Source organism: Jaculus jaculus, chromosome 1, assembly GCF_020740685.1.
Source record: "Jaculus jaculus isolate mJacJac1 chromosome 1, mJacJac1.mat.Y.cur, whole genome shotgun sequence".
NCBI classification, from domain to species: Eukaryota; Metazoa; Chordata; class Mammalia; order Rodentia; family Dipodidae; genus Jaculus; species Jaculus jaculus.
Genome location: NC_059102.1, coordinates 314,940,970 through 314,960,036, shown reverse-complemented (window position 1 = coordinate 314,960,036; position 19,067 = coordinate 314,940,970). Strand labels below are relative to the sequence as shown.

Below are 19,067 nucleotides of genomic sequence, written 5' to 3'. Positions count from 1 at the left end.
TTGGACTCCTTCCGCATTTATTGTAGAAAATGGGCAGTAGGTGGGGGGAGGGGCATTAGGGCTGGCCGGTGGGTGTTCCAGGGTCCAGCTGGGGTTGAGGGGTGGCAGTCTAGACACCTCACTTAGCAGCGGGCTCTGCTGCTGGTTTTTTGAGCTCTATGAAATTGCTGAAGAAGTTAAACAGGTCCGTTCCAGCCTTCTTGACCAGGGGCGTCAGCTGCTCCTGTGTCTTTTCAAGGTAAGCCCTGGATAGGAGAGAGAACAGAGGTCAGTATGAAGGTCCCTAGTCACTGGCCGGGACTTTGTTGGTGGTGAAAGGTCAGAGTAAACTGACCCAGGTCCCAAAATTGTAGACCGTAGGCCATCCTGGTATGGTAAAGCCCACAGAGAAGAAGCAGGCCCTCATGGGGCAGAGGAACAGACTAGAGATTGACATTCCAGGCCCACTTGCCACTGCCCGTTCTGTCCAAGATGTGCACGGAATCTTTGGGTGATGGTGGAATTTTTCTCTCCAATTTAAATCCAGTCCAGAGTCCAGACTCCTGTAAGAACTCCCATCTCCCCACTCCCCGTGGTCTCGTAGCCCTAGACCCCTTTCCCTGAGACTTACTTAGCCTGGGCCTGAAGCTCCGAGCCCTTGGCCTTCTCCATCAAGTCCTTGCCGTAGTCAGTCACGGTCTGTAAGTACTGGGTGACCAGGCCCTGCAGGCTCTGCTCCTCTGCCTGTCTCCGAACCAAAGCCCCTGCACAGACACACATGCACTCACTCTTTTCAGCTGGCTTCCCAGCAGCGGATCCCGGCTTCCTGTGAAATCAGTGTCCCCGCCCCAGCTTATGTCCCTTTCTCAAACAGGTATCCATCCAATGTTTTTGGATGGGTTTCTGGACTCTTAGAATGATCTTCCATTTAAGACCTCTTACTGGCAGACTTGAGACACAAGACAAAAAGGTCGGCAGGGCGCCCAGCACCGTCTCTTCCTTGGGGTCTCCCTTCCCCCTATCATACCCACCTTCAAGGCTGCAGATGGTGAGCAGCAGCACTGTCACTGCAAGCAGCTTCATGGTGGTGACAGCGGAAGAGTGGCCTGGAACAACACTGGTGGTGGGAAGGGACACGGAAGTCAAGTAGGCTTCCCCCAGCCAAGGCCCGCTTCAACCTAGTGCCCTCCTTTCCCACAAGTAAAGCCTCATCCCTTTTGCATGCTGCCCACGCTGCTTGCTCCCTCATCATACCTAGTCGGTGTCTCTGTCCTTGGCGTCTATTCCTGGGCAGACTGGAGGCAGGGGTTATATACCTGGCCGCCTTCCCTCCCCCCCCCCCCGCCCCCGCCACCCCGGCCACTGTCAGGTGACAGAGACTATGGGCAGGTCCAGTGGGGCAGGCGCCATGCTGGAGTAAACAAGTTGGAGAAATGGGGGAGGAAAGCACAGCTGCTGGGATTCATGGTGATGGAATGAGAAGCCGGGGTGTAGGCCTTAGTGGAGGCCAAGACGGTACACTGCAGATCAATTTAAGGTTCATTCTTGGGCTGGAGAGATGGTTTTGCAGTTAAGGTGCATACCTAAGGACCCAGGTTCGATTCTTCAGGTCCCACGTAAGCCAGATACACATGGTGGCATATGCATCTGGAGTTTGTTTGCAGTGGCTAGAGGCCCTGGCACACTCATTCTCACACACTGTCTCTCCCTCTGTCTTTAATAAATAAATATAAATAAATAAATCTTTTTTAAATTCTCTTTTATTTTTATTTTTTTCTCAATTTTTATTAACATTTTCCATGATTATAAAAATATCCCATGGTAATATCCTCCCTCCCCCCAATAAATCTTTTTTAAAAAATTCATTCTTTTGGCTGGGTGTGGTGATGCATTGTTTTAATCCCCACACTTGGGAGGCCAAGGTAGGAGGATCACTGTGAGTTCGAGGCCATCCTGAGACTACAGAGTGAGTTCCAGGTCAGCCCGGGCTAGAGTGAGACTCTTTCGAAAAATCAAAAACAGAAACAAGCCAGGCATGGTGGTTAACACCTTTAATCCCAGCACTCAGGAGGCAGAGGTAGGAGGATCACTGTGAGTTCGAGGCCATCCTGAGACTACAGAGTGAATTCCAGGTCAGCCTGGGATAGAGCCAGATTCTACCTTGAAAAAACAAAAACAATAACAAAAATTCATTCTTTTGGGATCTGGAGCTAGATTGTTGGGATCATATGCAGCAGGGAAGCAGGATTCCTACTTATTTGTCTGGAAAGCTCTAACCCTTAGCCCTTACTGTCTTTCTCATTAGGGGTAGGTTTCATCTCCCCAACTGTACCCCATTCATAGCAACTTGACAGAAAACTATTTGTGAATAAAAAAAAGGGGGGAACAATTACTTAAAAACTAGGGGTGGCAGTGAAGAGAATGGGGCTAGGAGATCAGGGTCAGAGAGCAGTTGCAACCAACTCTGTCCCTTTTTGAGTTAATGTGTAATGAGACAGGAGGAGAAAACACAAGAGACCAAAATGACCCTCCTGGGTGCTCACCAGTGAGCATGCCCTGCCCCCAGTAAAACAAATTCAGAAAATCGCCTCTGCCCTTCTGCACCCACCCGAAGAGCTCTGGCAGGAAAAGAGGTAAGAGGCTCTGGTCAGGATAAAGGTTGAAGGTACCTGGTTATTTGATCACCTTATCAGGCAATGATATACTTGTGGCCAAGGTCCTGCCTCTTGTCTCAGCCCTGTGAGGGAGGGTAAGAGGTACACTTCCCAGGTCCAAAGCATTTGGGTGGAATCAGCTAAGTAGATATCAGAAACATGTGTATCTTGTACCCTTTTGCACCCAAAACTTACCGCTTATGTACAGAACATTCCTGAGAGATGGGGAATGGAGATGTGAAAGCTAGTGAGAGGGCTAAAAATCAAAGACTAAATTTTATTCCGTTCCCAGTTATTCTGAGGAGCCTTAGGATCACTCTACTGTTTGCCCCTGGCCCTGGGATAGAGTGTGTTTATGGGCTGGAGTCATATTTCTAGATTTTATCTACTCACTCTACCCAGAGACTTAAAGAAGAAAGGGCTAACTCAGCTTGCTCCTCTACTCATTCCTATTCCTTCCTATTCCTTATTTATTCTTGAGCGGGTTGGGGAGGAGGAAGAAAAGCAGATTGAGAGAATAGGCCGCTGCCAAGGCCTCCAGCCTTTGCAAAGGAACTCCAGATGCATGCATCACCTTGTGCATCTGATTTATGTGGGTTCTGGGGAATTGAACCTGCGTCTTTGCAAACAAGCGCCTTAACTGCTAAGCCATCTCTCCAACCCTACTCATTCCTATTCTAAGAGGGCAAAACTGTGAAGTGTGTGTGTGTGTGTGTGTGTGTGTGTGTGTGTGTGTGTGTGTGTTGAGGAGAGGGGAGGGCCTGCGTTCTAGGGGAAAGCTGTGCTTGTGAGTAGCAGTTATTTGGAGGTATACTGTGGAGGGCTGTGAGCATTTCCCAACAGCTTTCTGGGAGGTGAGGGTTCATATGGATAGGGTCTTCATAGTGAAATTCCTATTAAAAAGAAAACCTGCCCCCTGCTTCTCAGGACTCTTGTATGGATCCACTGTCCTGGTGAAGTCGAGTCGGAGCTTAAGCTGGAAATAAAGCTCCTTGCCTTTGCATAGGTGTTTGGTTCTCCTTGGTGGCCACTGGGGTCGCTGAGAACTGAGCATAGCAGTCTTCTCAGTTTCTTAGCACAAAATGGGTCTTCAGACTCGTTTTACTTTTATTTTACTTTATTTTTTGGTTTTGGAGTTTTTCGAGGTAGGGTCTCACTCTAGCCCAGGCTGACCTGGAATTCACTATGTAGTCGCGGGGTGGCCTCGAACTCACGGATATGAAGGCGTGCCCTACCACGCCCGGCTTTAGTTTCACTTTTCTCATGGGCGCTGGAAGGCGCTTTGGTGGTCCAAGCCACGAGATGCTCCCTCTAGTGTCTACTATGCTCACAAGTTTACCCCGACCTTGAAGAGGCTGGGCCATGCAAGCCGGGCTTTTTACTCAAGTCTAAAGAGCCACCCCCAAACTCCCACTCGCCACTGCAGCGCGGGGTTGAAGCGCTCTAGGGGCAGTCAGGCCTGCCATTCTTTTGTTTCCTCCTCTTCCATTGGCCAGTGGGAGACTGAGAAGCCCTTCCCCCTCCCCACTGATTAGGCGGAGCATAATCTAGAGAGGGCTGGGTCTTTGAGAGCTTCCTTTGCCCGCTCTCAAGATGGCGTTTATGGCCACGCTTGGAATGCTGCGTGAAGCCGCAGTTCTGCCATCACTCAAGATGGCTGCCCCCATCAAGATGACCGGGGTGTGCCGAGGGGGAAAGGGGCAGCAGCGGGATGATCTGAGATGGTAAGGGTCATTGTTACATTGCAGGTCTGACTTTGGGACTTGGGGATGAAGAATAGAGAGACTAGGAAGTTAGGCTCAGCGTGTGGTGGGGGCTAGGATTAGATAACGGGAGAGAACACGGGGTGACAGGTGGGGGTGAAGGATCAAAGATGGGGCGAGAGTGTGCCTGGTATTCCACCTTCCCATCGTTTCTCTCTCTCCCCACTCTTCCTGTTCCAGGTCTAGCATTGAATCATGTGGAAGCTTCTGAGACTGGGGAGCCTAATGGTGGGGGGTGAGGCCCGTGGGGGATAGAGGGAGCAATAGTGTGTCTCCCCAGGCTAACTCCAACCTCTCCCTGTCCTCTGGACTAAAATGGGGAATACACTGGGCCTGGCACCGATGGGGACTTTCCCCCGCCGGAGCCCCCGTCGAGAGGAACCTCTGCCGAACCCTGGGAGCTTCGACGAACTGCACCGGTTATGCAAAGGTGAGAACTTGGCATTTGGGTGGCTCAGGTTGAAGGAGCCCCAGGGAGAGTCTTGAATGCTGATGTCCAGTGATGGGCGCAGAAAAGGGGTTGTCACAGCTGGAGCATCCAGAGTCAGGGAGGATCAGGTGCCCAAATCAAGTAGAACATTTTGTTGCAGTACTTGAAAGGTCGTGTGGGATTGAAAGGGGAGACTCTCTCTTTGGCTGGGGCTCCTTGCCTGCCTGTGCTGATTCCTTCCCTTTCCCCCACCCCCTTCAGATGTATTCCCAGCACAGATGGAGGGAGTGAAGCTCGTGGTCAACAAGGTTCTGAGCAGCCATTTCCAGGTGCTCCTGCTTCTCTGGCTCCTCCTCATTATTCCTCCCCGCCTGTCCCGGATCCTCTTCTCTTCTCCTTTCCTCCAGCCTTAGCCACGCTATGTGGGACAGATAAGGGACGATGTATGGTTCTTTTTACCTCCTTTGCTTGTGGTACTTGTTGCTTTAAATCTGGTGACCCTCTCTGAATATGTTACAAGATTTGCGATTTTTTCCAAAGCCCTCCCTCCTCCCCCGGCTGGGGAAAAGATGAAGGGTGGGATGAAGGACTGAGATGAAACAGGTGCTGTCTCCACCACTGACTCCTCTTTCCTCAGGTGGCTCACACCGTGCATATGAGTGCCTTGGGCTTACCGGGCTACCATCTTCATGCGGCTTATGCTGGGGACTGGCAACTCAGCCCTACTGAGGTGAGGACTCTGCAACACCTGGGTCAACTGCCTGAAAGCCCATGTGGGCCCTTAGTCTTCAAGAAGGAAATGTGTGCTTTGCTGAGAAAATTGGGCAGCAACTGTATTCTCTGTCACTTCTGGGTGGAAGAGTGTAGAGAAATAATTGCTGAGGTGCTAGAACTTCCTTTGGGTGTCCACCAGGGGGCGCTGGTAATGTTAATAAAATCCCATAGTGTTCAGGCTTAGGTCCATGACGCTACCTACCCGGCTCAGCCTTACTGTCTACACTCCTTAACAGGTTTTCCCCACTGTAGTTGGGGATATGGACAGCAGTGGCAGTCTCAACGCCCAGGTCTTGCTTCTGTTGGCAGAGCGGCTTCGAGCTAAGGCTGTCTTCCAGGTGACCCACAGTTCCTGCCTCCATCCACTGAGGCACTTCTCTTTCTCCTCCATGGATGGGTATCCTACCCCGTGACACCCAGGGGGAGGAGCGGAGGCAACAGTGCTCAGTAAAAAGAGGGAAGGAGGTTTGACTTCTTGCTCTCCCTCTGCAGACACAGCAAGCCAAGTTCCTGACATGGCAGTTTGATGGCGAATACCGGGGAGATGACTACACGGCCACTCTGACCCTGGGGAATCCTGATCTGATTGGGGAATCAGGTGACGAGTTGGGACCAGGTTCTTTTGAACTTGCTTGGCCACTTGTAAATGTTGGTCGTGCCTCTTCATCTTCAGTACAGTTTGGGGATTAGAAAAGGACGTTTTGGGGTTGGCTGGGGTGGGGAAAACCTGACGCTTGTTTCTATGACTGACTCCCTGTCTCTCCACTCCTCCGCAGTGATCATGGTCGCTCACTTCCTGCAGAGCCTCACTCATCGGCTGGTGCTGGGAGGAGAGCTAGTTTATCATCGGAGGCCGGGGGAAGAAGGGGCCATCTTGACTCTGGCTGGCAAGTACTCAGGTATGGTAACAAAGTGAAGTTTCCCTCCACTTTCTGGAGCACTTCTGGTTTTTGCTAGGGTGCCTGGCCTGCATCCTTCCGCAGTAACAGTCTTGTCTTTTCAGCTGTACACTGGGTAGCTACACTGAACGTGGGATCAGGCGGTGCTCATGCGAGTTATTACCACAGGGCTAATGAACAGGTGAGGCTGCCAGTCTCCTCTCCTATCCTAGGCAAGTCAGTTATAAACTTTGTTGTTGTTGTTGTTGTTTTGTTTTTTTGAGGTTTTTTTTTTTCAGCTCAGGTTGACCTGGAATTCACTCTGTAGTCTCAGGGTGTCCTTGAACTCACTGCAATCCTCCTACCTCTGCCTCCCAAGTACTGAGATTAAAGGTGTGTGCCACCATGCCTGGCCTAACATTTTTTTAAAAATATTTTTATTTACTTGTTTATTTGACACAGAAAGAGGGAGAGAGAGAGGGAGGGAGAGAGAAAATGGGCGCACCAGGGCCTCCAGCCACTGCAAACGAACTCCAGACACTTGCGCCCCCTTGTGCAGCTGGCTAACGTGGGTCCTGGGGAATTGAACCTGGGTCCTTTGGCTTTGCAGGCAAACGCCTTAACCACTAAGCCATTCCTCCAGCCCATGTTTTTTTGTTGTTTTGAGGAAGGGTCTTATTCTAGCCCAGGCTGACCTGGAATTCACTATGTAGTCTCAAGGTGGCCTTGAACTCATGGTGATCCTCCTACCTCTGCCTCCTGAGTGCTGGGGTTGAAGTTGTGCACCACCACACCGGGCAAGTTATAAACTTTTGCCCCTCCAGGTCTCCCCAGGCTCTGCTGGCCTAATCTTCCTACTCCCACTAGGTGTACATTTCTGTGCAGGCCTTCATTTAGCTGATCCTCTGTCAGGACCTCTCTAGCATTCACCCAGACTGATCTCCCTACCATCCTTGTCCCTGTTTCTCAGGTGCAGGTTGGGGTAGAGTTTGAAGCAAACACAAGGCTACAAGATACAACCTTCTCCTTTGGTTACCACCTGACTCTGCCCCAGGCCAATATGGTGTTTAGAGGTGAGAGTTATTGTGACATTTTCAAGAGGTGAGGGATTTAGGGGATACAGAAGGAGGAAGCTCTATCTTACTTCTGTTGATTCCTTGCTCCAAGCCCTGTCAAATAATCTGGCCAACATCCTGTCTCCCCCATCCCCGCAGGCTTGGTGGACAGTAACTGGTGTGTCGGTGCTGTGCTGGAGAAGAAGATGCCTCCCCTGCCCGTCACCCTGGCCCTTGGAGCCTTCCTCAATCACTGGCGCAACAGATTCCACTGTGGTTTCAGCATCACTGTGGGCTGAGCTTATCCTGGAGCCAGCCTCCACAGCAGCTGGAACCTCTCTGAGTCAGGTGCCCTAGGGCCAGAGACAAACTAGGCCCCTCCCCAGAGCCTGTCTTGCTCGATGACCTTTAGGTCCCAGGGCAGAGTGGAGGACAGGACCATACCCTCCTCAGAACTGGAGCTGCCACATGGTCAGCTGATGAGGCCATGGTTTAAGGTCCCCACCTGTCATCAGCCCCACTGTCATTTTTCACATGCTCTACAGCTCTGGACTAAAGGAAAAAGATTAAGGGATATGTCTAGCTGCCTGCCCTGCTTCCATCTTTGTTTTCCATTTGATTCCTAACCCCTTCTTCAGAGCAGAAAAGTCTGCATGGGATTAGTTCCCCATCTCATTCCCTACCCCCATCCCCCATCTTGGTTTCCCATCCCAGATCCTTCCAAAACTGGGAAAGGAGGGCTTAAAGTCTATATCTTTGGCCTCATGTAGGCCAAAGAATGGACCCACCCATTTCCAGAAGGAGCTTTACCTCTTAGCCCTGAGGCCCTGAGGCTTCCTCCTTTCATTTTTTGTGCATCCAGAAAATAACTTTGTCTGCCTTTACCCCAACTCCTGGCCACCCACGACCGCATGAAGAGGCAACAGTTATGACTGCTTTAGACTTTCATTGCAATCACTGAGCTTTTCCATTGGTCCCAATCTCTCATCCCAGCAATTTCCCCATTTCCAGTCCAGTGTGTCCCAGGTGGTCTAGGGAAAGAAGGAAGCCTAGCATCAGCTGCATATCTCTTCGAGCAGTGGCATCATAGCAGACAGTCCCTGGATGCGTTGGATCTGATACCAGTATGCATTGTTAATGCTCCGGAGCTCAGCCAGCAGACCCATCAGCTTTGCATACAGAAATCTGTGGAGGAAGAAGTAGGGTTACTAGGAAAATAAGGCAGCTGAGAGTCCTGTCCTGAAGTCCTGACCCCCTGAACTCCTCCTGAAGCTATACCTGAACATTAGAGAAAATCATGCTCTGGTATGATGAATTTGTCAGGAATCTCAAAGGTCTCCAAGGTGGCTTCTATTTGACACTACTTTTCCTCATCATGCCCAATTTTTCCTGAATTCAGAGCTCTGTAGCTAAGTGTTAAGAAAGCCCCTGACTTCAACAGTGTAGATTCTGATGCTTTCTAGAGCAAGTTCTAGAAGGTGGGTGTGTTCTATGATATAAAGCATTCCCTTTCTAGCAAACTCACTGAGGAATGGGTAAGAACAAAAGTGGAGAATACCTCAGAGCCTGCATAGACCGTGGACTATTGACTCAGGCTTTGGCTGTGAAGCTACGAATGACCATAATTTCAAGGAAAATTAAAAAAAAAAAAAATCCAAGGAATTGGTCCAATGGAGAGGAAAGGATGGGCCAAAAAGGGGAAACAAGTCTCCTAAAAATCTGCTTTCATCTGGAAAACTTGGAGAGGTGAGGTGATGGATGTCACCAATCTCAGGCATGCCTGTCACACAGAGCCTGTGAGCCACTACCTTGCATCTCTACTGAATAAATAATAATAAATCTGGGAACAGTGAGATGAAACAGCAGTAGAAGCAATTTGGATACCGGAACCATGTATGGCAGGGGTGGCCTGAGGGAAGGGCTGGATCCCCAGGAGACCTGGTTTACCAAAGGGAGAGACAGTAAGAAGCATTATTCCTCTTGAGCCCTGCTTTTCTAGTGCAGCATTCTAGCCCCTAGCCTCCCATCTACCGATTTTGGGGCCTTGGTTGATGTTCCTTGATGTAGTTGTCCAGAATCAGTGCCATCTCCTCTTGCAGCTGATCAATCTCTGCCCTCTGGGTGACCCCGGGTCGGTCTGAGAGACGGAAGAACAAGGTTGTTGGGGGTGGGTGATTGGAGGACCTGCACCGTGCATGGGGGCAGGGGATGGATACACCCACTCTATAGGCTGGAATGCTCGATGGCCAGGGATGAAGGGATTGAAGAGCCGGGAGTTTGGGCAGAGTTGGTAGGAGCAGAGTTTCTGGGCTTCGGATGACCCTCACCAGGAGAGAAGAGAGCCATGGCAGCCATTAGCACGTACTCAGGCTGCTGAAGCTGCAGTCGTTTCAGGGTCCCATGAAAGCGGAAGAGCAACTCCAAAAACTCTTCCTGGAACCCTGCTGTGGGGGAGATTGGATTAGGAGCCTCCAGCTCATCTCTCCACTTCACACACCACGAGGACGCATACCCCATACTTCATGCCTCACCATGGGCAGCGTCTTCTATTGTGTAACAGAGCGGTCCACAGAGGAAGTTTTGTGTTTGGAGACAGAAAGTGGTATTGAGTGCGATGTGACATATTTCCACAGCTGCTCCTTTGAGAAGGGAGATTTGGTCCTCCATGGGCAGGGAACTGCAGCGGGCAGGGAACAAGGACACTTCAGACTGAAGCCTGAACTTCAGAATGGAAAGAAACTCGGGTTTGATTGACACACAGGGGATTTAGCACCTGGCGCTCAGCAAAGCTAAGAGGTGTGTTAATGAGTGATGCGGCGGAGGGCGGGGGATGAGGTTTAAATGGATGAAGGATTTACTTCTTGAGAGATGGTATCGCACTCACCGGAAAAGAGGCAGTTCCTTGGTGAACTTGATAATTTGCTGAACCATGAAGGTGTTGATATCTGCAAAGTGTGCCAGCAGAGGCAGCACAGGGACCAGAGGGGGAAAGGGCCGGTGGTGGGTGAACAGGTAAGCCGGAGGCTGTAGAGATCAGAGTGTGAGCAAGAGCCTTGCCCTAGTTCTTCCTTCAGACCCACCAGCCTGATCTTGGAGGAGTCTGCTAAGGAGCTTGTGTGGGCTGCGGCTCTGGACACCTGCCTCTATCCATGCGTGGCACATGGCACTTTCCCTCAGGCCAAATCCTTGGGCACCCTTTGGATGAATTTTTTCCAGCCCAAATCCTGTAAGTGCTCACCCTGAGCTGCACAAAGTGGTCAAACATGGTGCCCATGTGGCGGGTGTGGGCCCCCAGCAGGACCTGGACCAGTTCTTTCTGCTGCTTACTCAGTTGCGTGGATGCCTGTTGCGCTCGCCGCTGTGCCTGTCTTGCCCGCCGCAGGGCCAGGGCTTCAGCCGATAGGATCACTGTGTCAGGCAAGAGAGAATGCAAAGCAGGGCACCTTCCTGCCAGTCCCTAGCCCGGGCCAGGGGACTCTGCTCACTTTCTTTTTTTTTTTTTTTTAATTTTTATTGACATTTTTCATGATTATAAAATATATCCCATGGTAATTCCCTCCCTCCCCACCCCCACACTTTCCCGTTCTGCTCACTTTCACTACCCTGGTAATACTGGATGCCCGGCAGCTGACAATGTACTATGGGGAAGAAGCAAGGGCAGACAGTACTGTGGGAAAGATATAAGGAGATGTGTGGCTTCTGGGGAACATTGAAAAAGGGCCTTTGTCCTAAAAGCATCACCCTATATTTGCATAACACTGTAATTTCAAAGGTTCTGAGACTAGACTTCAATGGATCAAACAACCCTAAAGTAGACGGCCAAGACATTATTCACACTTTTCAGAACGAATCTAGTGACGGTTCAATGGGCATAAAATAAGGGATAGAAACTATTCAAATCAAGATTTTTTGACCTCTATAGTGTCCTTTCCACTGGTCTGTGCTGAAAAGTTATGTGATATCATGAAAACCTCCAGGAGGTTGGAAGTCAGACTGACTATAACTTTTAGCTGCCTGAACTTTTTGTAAGTTAATCTGGTTATATCAATACATCATCTGAGAGTATAGCATAGTTGGGAATATAGCATAGTTACCTGGCACAGAGAAAACATTCAGCAATGACTGAGTTATTAGTAAGTGATGTACTCAAGATAGAAAAGGAAAAGGAGGGCTGGAGAGATGGCTCAGCGGTTAAAACCTGATGGCCCAGGTTTGATTTTCCAGTACCCACATAAAGCTGGATGCACAAAGTGGTGCATGTGTCTGGAGTTCGCAGTGGCAGGAGGTCTTGGTGTGCCCACACTCTCTCTAATAAACACACACACACATATGAAAAGGCAAGTCATATGAATATCTAGGGAGAGGGCATTTCATAACAAATGTGAAGACCCAGGGGAATCGTGAGCTTGGTATGTTCAGGGATGACATAGAAGTCAGTGTGACTGGTGGCTGGGATGAGCTGGGGAGGGATTAGGAAATAAAGTCTGAAAGGGGGTGTGTAGAAGCCAAACCATAAGATTATGTAATTTTATTTTATTTGAGAGAGAGAGAGAGAGAGAGAAAGAATGGGTGTGCCAGGGCTTCCAGCCACTGCGAACAAACTCCAAATGCATGCACTACCTCGTGCATCTGGCTTACATGGATCCTGGGGAATTGAAGCGAGGTCCTTTGGCTTTGCAGGAAAAGCCTTAACCACTAAGCCATCTCTCCAGCCCTGAGATTATGTACTTTAAGAGAGAGAGAGAGGGAGCCATTAGGAGTTTTGAGAATTGTGACATAATCTAATGAGCTTCAAAAGCTTATTCTACTTGCTCCATGGAAAATGCTCTTGGGAACAAAGCAAAAAGCCAGAGTCAATGAATTCTTGGGGTGATGGTAGGGGGTCAACTCACTGTCTTTCCTCATGCCAACATTTAGACATTTCTGCAACCTGCAGGCTGGGCAGTGGCGCCTCTGGGCCTTGCTGACCTCACAGCTTCCAGCAAAGGGGCAGATGGGACTAGTGCTCTTGCTGACTGTTCGTCTATGAGAGACAGAGACACTGCCAGGGTCAGGGACAGCACTGAGCAGACAGGTGGGTGTGTGAAGAACCTAAAGAATATGGTCTAAAAACCTTGAGAATTTGATGGCAGGGCTAACCTGAGCTGCGCCCAAAGGTTTTCAGAGGCAGAGTGGGTATGACATATCTCAAGTATTTTCATGGGGACGCAGAACCAGTCAGGAACCCTAGTTGGGTCATACTAGCTTGGTGCACATAATATGTACTGACTAATAGGCTATGTCCATGGGATAAGTGGTTGGCCCTCTCTCATTATGCCACCGGTTTTATAAAATGTTATGGTCAGCAAGACGAAGGGTGATAGACACGGGGTACTTCAAGTCGGTTACAGGAAGAATACAGCTGGATAAGCCTGGACACGTGTCAGGGGTTTAAGGCTCACTGGTAGGAATTCGGAAAGTGTACTGGGGAGAAAGTACTCACCTAAAGAAACCCTTGCAGCCTTCACAAGTCAGGGCATGGAAATGATAGCCTGTGGCTCGGTCCCCACACACGACACAATTTCTTGGCTCATCTTCCCCGCTGGCCATTGTTTCGGGTGTTGAGGTGGCAGTCACAGGTTCCTGAATATAGACAGAGTGAACAGCGCTGGACCACAGCCGACCCACTTCCCTCTCCTTTGCAGAGCTTCTTCCCAAGCCTCCTTTGCACCTGAGCCCCAGCACTGTCTACCCTAAAAGCCAAAAAAGTTGCTTTTAGTCACTGGTCACCAACAAATTTCCTACCTGTTTCTCTTAGGCAGCACACCACATACAAGGTACAAACTCCAGTGTGGGGTGCCTCTTCCTAAGTCCCCACACTGGCTCTGCTTTTCCCCTGACCTCAGGAGCTGCCAGGAATTAGGAACTGTGGTTCTCAATATCTGAAAAAGAAGGGTCGCCTGATGCATGTGGCCTCTGGGTGCTCTCGGTGCCATACATAGGTAGGACACAGACTCTGGACCCAGGGCAAAGACCTGGGTGGGAGGTTTTCCCAGCATGCCCAAGGTTCTGGGTGGCACACAGGGAGGGATCATGACTCATGGGAAGCTTCCACTTATCTGATTCATGGAGGCTTTTCCTACTGCTGAGCTTCAGGCTAGATCTGCAGCTCCCTCTGTGCATGGATCTGGAGTAAACGGGGACGATGGACAGGGAGAGACAGCAAGCTTTTTCACATGCAGCATGCCAACAGTAACAGAATAGGGGCTGGAGCAATGGCTAGAGAGAGATTGCCTGTGAAGCCTAAGAACCCAGGTTCGATTCCCCAGTATCCACATAAGGCAGATGTACAAGGCGGCACATGTGTATGGAGTCAGAGGCCCTGGCATGCCTATTCTCTCTCTCTCTCATAAATAAGTTTTTAAAAAAGTAAAAGAATAGGTATAATAAAATATCAGGCTCCCAAAGAAAGCTTTTTTTTTTTTTTTTTTTTTTGTCTAGACAGAATCTTACTCTAGTTTAGGCTAGCCTGGAACTTGCAGTAATCCTCCTAACCCAGCCTCCTGAATGCGGAGATTAAAGGCATGAGACACCAAATCCACCTAGGAGTCTCTTTAAAATAGAGTTTAGGGGTCCTAGGGAGATGGCTCTGTGGCTAAAGTTACTTGCTTGCAAAATCTGCTGACCTGGGTTTGATTCTCCAATACCCACTTTTTTTTTTTTTTTTTTTTTTTGGTTTTTAGAGGTAAGGATTCTCCTTACCTCTGCCTCCCAAGTGCTGGGATTAAAGGCATGCACCACTACTCCTGACAAGACTCTTCATTATATCCTAAACTCTTAAATATTTATTTACTTATTTGCATGAGAGAAGGGGCATGCCAGGACCTCTTGCCACTGCAAACATACTCCAGATGCATGTGCCACTTTGTACATCTGGCTTTAAGTGGGTATTGGAGGGAGGCACAGGTAGCAGGATCAGCATGAGTTCGAGGCTACCCTGAGACTACATAGTAAATTCCAGGTCAGCCTGGGCTAAAGCGAGACCCTACTTCAAAAAACCCACCAACCGGGCTGGAGAGATGGCTTAGCGGTTAAGCGCTTGCCTGTGAAGCCTAAGGACCCCAATTCAAGGCTCGGTTCCCCAGGTCCCACGTTAGCCAGATGCACAAGGGGGCGCACGTGTCTGGAGTTCGTTTGCAGAGGCTGGAAGCCCTGGCGCGCCCATTCTCTCTCTCTCCCTCTATCTGTCTTTCTCTCTGTGTCTGTCGCTCTAAATAAATAAATAAGTAAATAAATAAATAAATAAATACATATAAATAAATAAAATTAAAGGCGTGCACCATCATGCCTGGCAAAAAAAAAGAATTTAAAAAAAAATAAAAAAAAAAATAAAAAAAATAAAAAACCCACCAACCAATCCCAGCACTCGGGAGGCAGAGATAGGAGGATCGCTGTAAGTTCGAGGCCACCCTGAGACTCCATAGTGAATTCCAGGTCAGCCTGGGCTAGAGTGAGACCCTACCTTGAAAACCCCCCTCCCAAAAAAAGTACATTAAAAATATAAACAATAAGAAAAAAACATTTAAAATAATCTATTAAAAAATAATAACCCCCGGGGCTGGAGAGATGGCTTAGCGGTTAAGCGCTTGCCTGTGAAGCCTAAGGACCCCGGTTCGAGGCTTGGTTCCCCAGGAACCACGTTAGCCAGATGCACAAGGGGGCGCACGCATCTGGAGTTCGTTTGCAGAGGCTGGAAGCCCTGGCACACCCATTCTCTCTCTCTTCCTCTGTCTTTCTCTCTGTGTCTGTCGCTCTCAAATAAATAAATAAATAAAATTTTTAAATATTTAAAAAATAATAATAATAATAACCTTAACGTCAAGGTGCATCATATGATTATATCCTGCTAATTGAAAACAGCATTTGAGTATAGTGAAAATATCTATGTTAAAGATAAGTATAGTAGAAATAATGTGGAAAATATTCATGGATATGTGGATAGTCATAAAGTATACAGAGTACTTACTATAAAATAAAAATGCTCTGAATCTTCATGTTCACCCCGAAAATAATTTACATTATTAGGGAATTATTCTTGCATTAAGAGTATTAACATTAATTTGAAGAAAGTAAATTGCGGTGATTTGAATAGATAGCCCCTGATATATTCAGTTTTTTATTGTTTGTAGTTTGCATCTGTAGCCACCTGGCTGGAGGGAATGAATGTCACTGGGTGGATCTTAAGGTGTGTTGGTGGGTTTCAAATTTCAATCTAAAGATATACGAAGTGTGCCTAGCTTGAGTTCCTGAAGTGTTCTGTGCTATGTGGCTTTTGGCTTTTTGGCTTGTGCTTCTCTTTCTCTGCTTAGTCGTGTGAAGGCAGGCCAGCTTCTTCTGCTGTAATAAAACTTCCCTTGGATCTGTAAGCTTCAATAAATATCCCTTCCTCCAAAAAAAACAAAAAAACAAAAAAAAAAACCCACCAACCAACCAACCAACAAAAGAGCCTATGCATAAGGTTAGAAAGGATCTCACTTCCTCACTAGAAATGGCTGAGAAATGAATAAAAGTGAGTTCAGCCTCTGCAGCCTCAGCCTCTGCAATCGAACTCCAGATGTTTGCGCCACCTAGCAGGCATGTGCAACTTTGCCTCATCTTTTGTGCACCTGGCTTATGTGGGATCTGGAGAGCCCAACATGGGTCCTTAGGCTTCACCACTAAGCCATCTCTCTAGCCCATAAATAGTTTATAAAATAACTACTAGAATGTCACATAGAAATCTTAGATTCTGGTTGGAGGGATGGCTTAGCTGTTAAGGCATTTGTCTGCAAAGCCAAAGGACGTTGGTTTGATTCTCCAGGACCTACATAAGCCAGATGCACAAAGGGGCGCATGAGTTTGGAGTTTGCTTGCAGTGGCTGGAGTCCCTGGCACTCCCATCCTCTCTCTCCCTCTCTGTGCTTCTTTCTTTCTATTTTTCAAATAAATAAGTAAATAAATAATAAAGTTAAAAAACAAAACAAAAATCCAGCATGGTGGTGCATGCCTTTAATCCCAGTACTCAGGAGGTGGAGGTAGGAGGATCACCATGAGTTTGAGGCCACCCTGGGACTAGACTACATAGTGAATTCCAGGTCAGCCTGGACTAAAAAGAAAAAAGAAAGAAATCTTAGATTCTATATGTCTAAAATGTAGCTTGCTGTCAATGCGCCACAAACAGACTTGTGTGTTACCTTTCTTGGTGGCTATGCCACTGTGAGAAAGAGGAATAGCATGGGTCTTGCAGTTACACACTTAAGTTCAAAGTTTGACTGTGGCTCTTGCTAGCTGAATTACTTTTGTTTTGCTGTTCTTTTCCTGCTGGTTTGACACCACTGAGATCCAGTTCCATGGGGCCCTGGGAGTCAGACATCAAGCCCAGATCAGGGAAGGGATACTTCCTCTTTCTAGGTTAGCATTAAATGTTCAGAGGGCAGGGCAGGGTGGCGCTCGCCTTTAATCCCAGCACTCAAGAGCAGAGGTTAGGAGGATCACTGTGAGTTTGAGGCCGCCCTGAGACTATATAGTGAATTCCAGGTCAGCTGAGCTAGAGCAAGACCCTACCTCAACCCCCACCCCCCCCAAAAAAAAAACATTCATGGAGAAGTCAGGTGGAAGAAAGATGTTTGAGTTCAGGGCTGTCTTGGCTTTATTTATTTATTTATTTTTTATTTTGGTTTTCCAAAGGTCTCATTCTAGCTCAGCCCAGACTGACCTGGAACTCATTATGTAGTCCCAGGCTGACTTCAAACTCATAATGCAGTATATAGTCCCAGGGTGATTCAAACTCACGGTGATTCTCCTACCTCTGCCATCCTAAGTGCTGGGATTTATTTATTTATTTGAGAGATGGAAAGAGGGGGAGAGAGAGAATGGGCACGCCAGGGCTTCCAGCCACCTGGCTTACGTGGGTACTGGGGAATTGAATAGAGGTCCTTTGGCTTTGCAGGCAAGCACCTTCAAGGCTAAGCCATCTCTCCAGCCCTGCTTTTTTTTTTTTTTAATTTTTTTTGTTCATTTTTTATTTATTTATTTGAGAGCGACAGACACAGAGAGAAAGACAGATAGAGGGAGAGAGAGAGAATGGGCGCGCCAGGGCTTCCAGCCTCTGCAAACGAACTCCAGACACGTGCGCCCCCTTGTGCATCTGGCTAACGTGGGACCTGGGGAACCGAGCCTTGAATTGGGGTCCTTAGGCTTCACAGGCAAGCGCTTAACTGCTAAGCCATCTCTCCAGCCCTGCTTTTTGTTTTTGAGATGGAGTGTCATGCAGCCCAGGCTGACCTGGAACTTCACTTTGCAACTAAGGAAGACCTTAGACTTCTGATCAGTCTCCTAGGTGTTGGGATCACAGATGTGTGTTGCCATGCCTTGGCAACAGACCTCTCTGAGCTTGCTCTTCTGTGCGTTAGAGTCTCTTTGGTGGAAACTGCTATCTGCTGCAATGAGCCCCTGGTATTCATAGTGACTAGGCTTTCACTTAACAGATATAGCCACTCCCCCAACATGCCTACTCTAGGCTAGGGTCTGAAAAATACATTTTTTTTTTTTGAGGTAGGGTCTCTCTCTAGCCCAGGCTGGCCTGGAATTCACTATGTAGTCTTAGGCTAGCCTCAAACTCACAACAGTCCTCTAACATCAGCCTCGGCACTCAGGAGGCAGAGGTAGGAGGGCCACCATGAGTCCAAGGCCACCCTGACTCTGCATAGTGAATTCCAGGTCAGCCTGGGGTAGAGTGAGACCCTACTTCAAAAAATGAAAAAAAAAATCTTACTATATAGGTTTATTGTAAATCTATGTAAGAGCCTCACATAGTGCTTAAAACCATCTTCCTTCCCTTCCCCTTCACGGCCTCCATCTCCCAAAGATGTGGTCACCTGGCCTCCTTTTTCCCCCTCACTCCCTAAAAATGCCCAGAAGTCACAATTTGTTCATGCTGTCTCCTGACTTTTAAATGCCCACCCCACCTCTTAGCTGAGTTCAGGCCCTCATCATTTAAAAATTTTTTTTGTTTATTTTTATTTATTTATTTGAGAGTGATAGACAGAGAGAGAGAGAAAGAAGCAGAGAGAGAGAGAGAGAATGGATGCACCAGGGCTTCCAGCCTCTGCAAACGAACTCCAGACGTGCGCACCCCCTTGTGCATCTGGCTAACGTGGGACCTGGGGAACCGAGCCTCGAACCAGGGTCCTTAGGCTTCACAGGCAAGTGCTTAACCACTAAGCCATCTCTCCAGCCCCTTCATCATTTTTCACTCATCACTACAGTAGCCTACTAAATCCTTCTCTCCACATCTCCTTTAAACCCATCCCTCATACTGTTGCTATTTCTAAAATGCAAACTCCTCTGCTTAAAATTCTTCATTTGCTTTCCATCACCTTCAGAAAAAAAAAAAAATCCAATCTCTTTAGCGTGTACAGAAAGTTCTTTGTGATCCAACCTTTATTTATCATCCTGGCCTCTCCTATTCCATCCTCACTGCTCTGCCCTAACCTAGTGCATCACACTTGGCTCTG

At 48.3% G+C, this 19,067-nt stretch overlaps 3 protein-coding genes across 6 annotated transcripts; 1 reads left to right on the top strand and 2 right to left on the bottom strand.

Moving 5' to 3' along the window:
- On the bottom strand, positions 1–1,276 carry Apoa2 (apolipoprotein A2). The gene is made up of 4 exons (XM_045161128.1): positions 1,234–1,276; positions 1,011–1,096; positions 611–743; positions 1–245 (listed from the first exon to the last, which is right to left on the bottom strand). Exons 2-4 carry the CDS (start codon positions 1,060–1,062, stop codon positions 119–121), a joined length of 312 nt encoding a protein of 103 aa, XP_045017063.1. The 5' UTR covers positions 1,063–1,096; positions 1,234–1,276; the 3' UTR covers positions 1–118.
- Positions 1,277–2,596: 1,320 nt separating this feature from the next.
- Positions 2,597–9,393, top strand: Tomm40l (translocase of outer mitochondrial membrane 40 like). 3 transcript variants are annotated; one of them, XM_045134375.1, is made up of 10 exons: positions 2,597–2,612; positions 4,577–4,826; positions 5,088–5,155; positions 5,464–5,556; positions 5,837–5,938; positions 6,093–6,198; positions 6,377–6,499; positions 6,604–6,680; positions 7,449–7,551; positions 7,693–9,393. In XM_045134375.1, exons 2-10 carry the CDS (start codon positions 4,712–4,714, stop codon positions 7,830–7,832), a joined length of 927 nt encoding a protein of 308 aa, XP_044990310.1. In that variant the 5' UTR covers positions 2,597–2,612; positions 4,577–4,711; the 3' UTR covers positions 7,833–9,393. The 3 variants fall into 3 exon arrangements, with proteins under 3 accessions (XP_044990310.1, XP_004671199.1, XP_044990317.1); XM_004671142.3 differs by lacking the exon at positions 2,597–2,612 and adding an exon at positions 4,221–4,357; XM_045134382.1 differs by lacking the exon at positions 2,597–2,612 and adding an exon at positions 4,253–4,357 and having other exon boundaries at positions 4,677–4,826.
- Nr1i3 (nuclear receptor subfamily 1 group I member 3) lies at positions 8,589–13,446 on the bottom strand. Of its 2 annotated transcripts, XM_004671148.3 has the most exons (9): positions 13,318–13,446; positions 13,016–13,155; positions 12,426–12,556; positions 10,772–10,941; positions 10,418–10,557; positions 10,065–10,210; positions 9,861–9,977; positions 9,565–9,670; positions 8,589–8,718 (listed from the first exon to the last, which is right to left on the bottom strand). In XM_004671148.3, the coding sequence occupies exons 2-9, from the start codon at positions 13,120–13,122 to the stop codon at positions 8,589–8,591; spliced, it is 1,047 nt and encodes a 348-aa protein (XP_004671205.1). In that variant the 5' UTR covers positions 13,123–13,155; positions 13,318–13,446. The 2 variants fall into 2 exon arrangements, with proteins under 2 accessions (XP_004671205.1, XP_004671206.1); XM_004671149.3 differs by lacking the exon at positions 13,318–13,446 and having other exon boundaries at positions 9,861–9,974; positions 13,016–13,143.
- Between the last annotated feature and the right edge of the window lie 5,621 nt (positions 13,447–19,067).